Source organism: Nestor notabilis, unplaced genomic scaffold (assembly GCF_000696875.1).
Source record: "Nestor notabilis isolate BGI_N333 unplaced genomic scaffold, ASM69687v1 scaffold19514, whole genome shotgun sequence".
Lineage (NCBI taxonomy): Eukaryota > Metazoa > Chordata > Aves > Psittaciformes > Psittacidae > Nestor > Nestor notabilis.
This window is the reverse complement of record NW_009926242.1, coordinates 2,054-5,309: the sequence shown is the minus strand read 5'-3', so window position 1 is coordinate 5,309 and position 3,256 is coordinate 2,054. Positions and strand designations below refer to the sequence as shown.

The window sequence follows — 3,256 nt, the reverse complement described above, 5'->3', positions numbered from 1 at the left end:
TGGTCAACTCCAACTGGTCGACGTTCAACGATGAGACCTGCCTGCTGATGATAAGTGAGTCCGGGCCCTCCCTGCCCTCCTGCTGCTTCTTGTGCTGGTCTGTTTGGGATGAGCTGCTGTCAGGGTGAAGCCCAGCCCGGGCTGTGTTCTCCTGCCTCTGGGTGTCACTTACCTGCGCAGCTGGTCTGTAAGTGCTCTCTGGAGCAAGTGCTGGGCAAATCAGGTAGTTCCGAGCACCCTTTTAGTGGGGGACGCAAGTCAGGGGCTCAGGATGCTGCTTGGGAAAGAGAGCCCAGCTTTGCACGAGCCCCAGCCCCCAGGGAGCCAGGAGAAAAGGAGGAAAAGCTCCAGTATTGAGCCAGAGGCACCCCATTCCCCGGGCATCGGGGGTTGGTGCCATTCCATACCAGCCTATTAGGTGCTGGTCGATCACAGTTTCTGGGGCCAGAGCTGGGTGCTGGGAGCCATGCACACACCCTGAGCTCTCTGGGAGTTTCTGCAGCGTATCCTTGCTCCGCTCCTCACTGTCCTGCTCCTCCTCTCTGCTCCTTCCTCCTCAGACATGTTCGACAGGACCAGGTCAGGGCGCATCGATGTGTACGGCTTCTCAGCCCTGCTGCGCTTCATCCAGCAGTGGAAGAACCTCTTCCAGCAGTATGACAGGGACCAGTCGGGCTCCATCAGCTTCAGCGAGCTCCAGCAAGGTGGGTGAGAGGCAGAGACACCAACCTGACCCTTGCCGACACCAATACCTGCCTCTGGTAGTGTTTATTTCCAGCCCAGGCTGGTGTCTCCTCCTGGTGCCATCCGTGCAGCTGGGCTGGGTGAATCTGAGCTCTGCGGTGCCTCCCATGCAGCCGTGGAGCAAGGAGCATGCTGGGCTGGCTCAACCAGCTGTGGCAGAGCTGGCGCTGAGCCTTCCCGTGGGACAGGAGACGAGGAGCCGCGGCAGGGTTGTGGCGCAAACTTCCTTCCTTAAGGAAACCCAAAATGCCCCCACAAATGGCATGTGGCTAAAGCCTGTTTTCTGGGAGGAGCTTTTGGGTGTGTGTGTCTGATGGAGGGAAAAAATGTCTGGAATTCGTGCCTTGGTTTGGTTTCTCCCTTGGGAGAGCCCTGCCTGCACACACCCGCTGCTGGATGGGAAGCTGTGGGGCAGTGGGAGATGGGGTGTGTGCCAGCGTGGGGCGGGCAGGGCGCACTCACTCTCCCTCCCGTCAGGAAGGTTTAATCCAAGTGTTTCTTGCTCCCAGCTTTCTCCCAGATGGGCTATAACCTGAGCCCCCAGTTCAGCCAGTTGCTGCTGGCCCGCTATGCCCAGCGATCGCCCAGCCCCAGCATCCAGCTGGACCGCTTCATCCAGATCTGCATGCAGCTCCAGAGCACGAGCGACGCCTTCCGCGAGAAGGACACGGCGCTGGTGGGCAACGTGCGCCTGAGCTACGAGGACTTCCTCACCATGGTCGTGACTCGCATGCTGTGATGCCACGGGCCGGGGCTCTCCCCTGGGATGTGACCAAGCTGTTTTCCCAGGGCAGCTTTCTAAGGAGCCCTGAGCCCTTCCAGGACCCTCCCGGCTTCGATTCCTCATCCCCATTCGATGGTGGTAGATGCCTCCATGCCAAACTGGAGCCTGGTTCTGGGGCCACGCTGCAGGGTGGGACAGCCAAACTTATATATGTGCTGTGCCTCCTGGGGAGTGCTTAGATCTTCCCTTGCCAGACACAAAATCATCCTTAGACCTCCCTTCGTGCTGTCCCTTGGCTTGGTGGGATGTCTGCAGTGGAACAGCCCCATCTCACCATGCTTTCAGGGACTCTCCAGTGCCCAAAAGGTGAGCCTTCATTGGAAAAGCAGCAGGAAGGGTTCAAGCGATGGCAGAGCTCGTCCTTCCTCCCCTCGCAGACGGCTCTTCCTCCCCAGGAACACTTCCAGCCCCTTGGCTCTGCTGGAATTGCTCCAGCTTTCCCGAGGGTGAGCCCTGTTTCCCCTGGGCCACGCTTGTTGCTTGTTACCAGTGTGGGTTTTGATGCGTCTCTGCCAAAGCCAAACTTGTAAACGGTTTAGAGCTTCTTTTTACAGCTTTTGAATAAAAGGTGATGTGCACTGGCTGCTGAGTGGTTTGTGTCTGCTGAGCAGCTCATGGGAGCACGTTCCTGCCCCGTGTCACCCCCACAGGGCCAGCAGCAGCTCTGGGGACACGTCCTGTGCCTGTTCCCCAGCCCTGGAGTTGGTTCTTAACCCAGTTCATGTCAAATCACAGAAAATCGGGTGCTGGGGTCTGCTGCTGAGGTACAACCAGGAATGTAAAGATTCAGCCAACCCAGAAGTGTTTTCCTGGGGTTTTAAAATGGTGTCCAAGTAATTCTCCTGGAGTTGGGCTTGATGAGGATCTGAGATGCTTTTTGAGGCTATATATTTGAAGGAATGTTTATGACACAAGATAGTTAAAAGCCCAAGTAATTTACCTGCTGCTTTTAGAAGCAATCACCAGCTGTGGGTGTTGTCCTCAGCAGGACTCTGTTCCAGAGCATCACTCCTTATTCCAGCAATGTTTCTCATTGTCTTCCATTGAGTCAGAGCTGCCTGAATGGGCAGAGAGGTTCAGAGCCAAAGCTGGGGGCAGCTGGGGTTATGGGGTGTGTACGTGGGGAGGGAGGGAGGGAGATATGGGTGGGTAGGTAGGTGGATGCGTGGATCGATACATACATAGATACATGGATAGATAGATAGATTAGATAGGTATATGGATAGATTAGATAGATTTAGATATATGTATGGATAGATTAGATATATGGATAGATAGATTAGATATATGTATGGATAGATTAGATATATGGATAGATTGGATAGATTAGATATACATGTATGGATAGATTAGATATATGGATAGATTAGATATATGGATAGATTAGATAGGTGGATATATGGATAGATAGATCGATATATGGATTGATTAGATATATGGATAGATAGACTAAATAGATACATGGATAGATTAGATATATGGATAGATAGACTAGATAGCTAGATTAGATATAGGGATAGATTAGGCGGATAGATTAGATAGGTGAATATATGGATAGATTAGATGGATAGGTTAGATAGGTGGATATATGAATAGATGGATAGATTAGATGCATAGATATACGGATAGATTAGATAGCTAGATTAGGTAGATATATGGATAGATAGGTGGATATATGGATAGATAGATTAGATAGATATATGGATAGATCAGATAGATATATAGATT

At 52.1% G+C, this 3,256-nt stretch overlaps 1 protein-coding gene across 1 annotated transcript; it reads left to right on the top strand.

Annotated features, from left to right (window-relative positions):
• Nucleotides 1-8: 8 nt before the first annotated feature.
• Nucleotides 9-1,483, top strand: PEF1 (penta-EF-hand domain containing 1; the record flags this gene model as incomplete). The annotated part of the gene is made up of 3 exons (XM_010013440.1): nt 9-54; nt 561-704; nt 1,254-1,483. Coding segments are annotated over 3 exons (420 nt in total), but the record flags the coding sequence as incomplete, so codon positions are not given.
• Nucleotides 1,484-3,256: the final 1,773 nt, after the last annotated feature.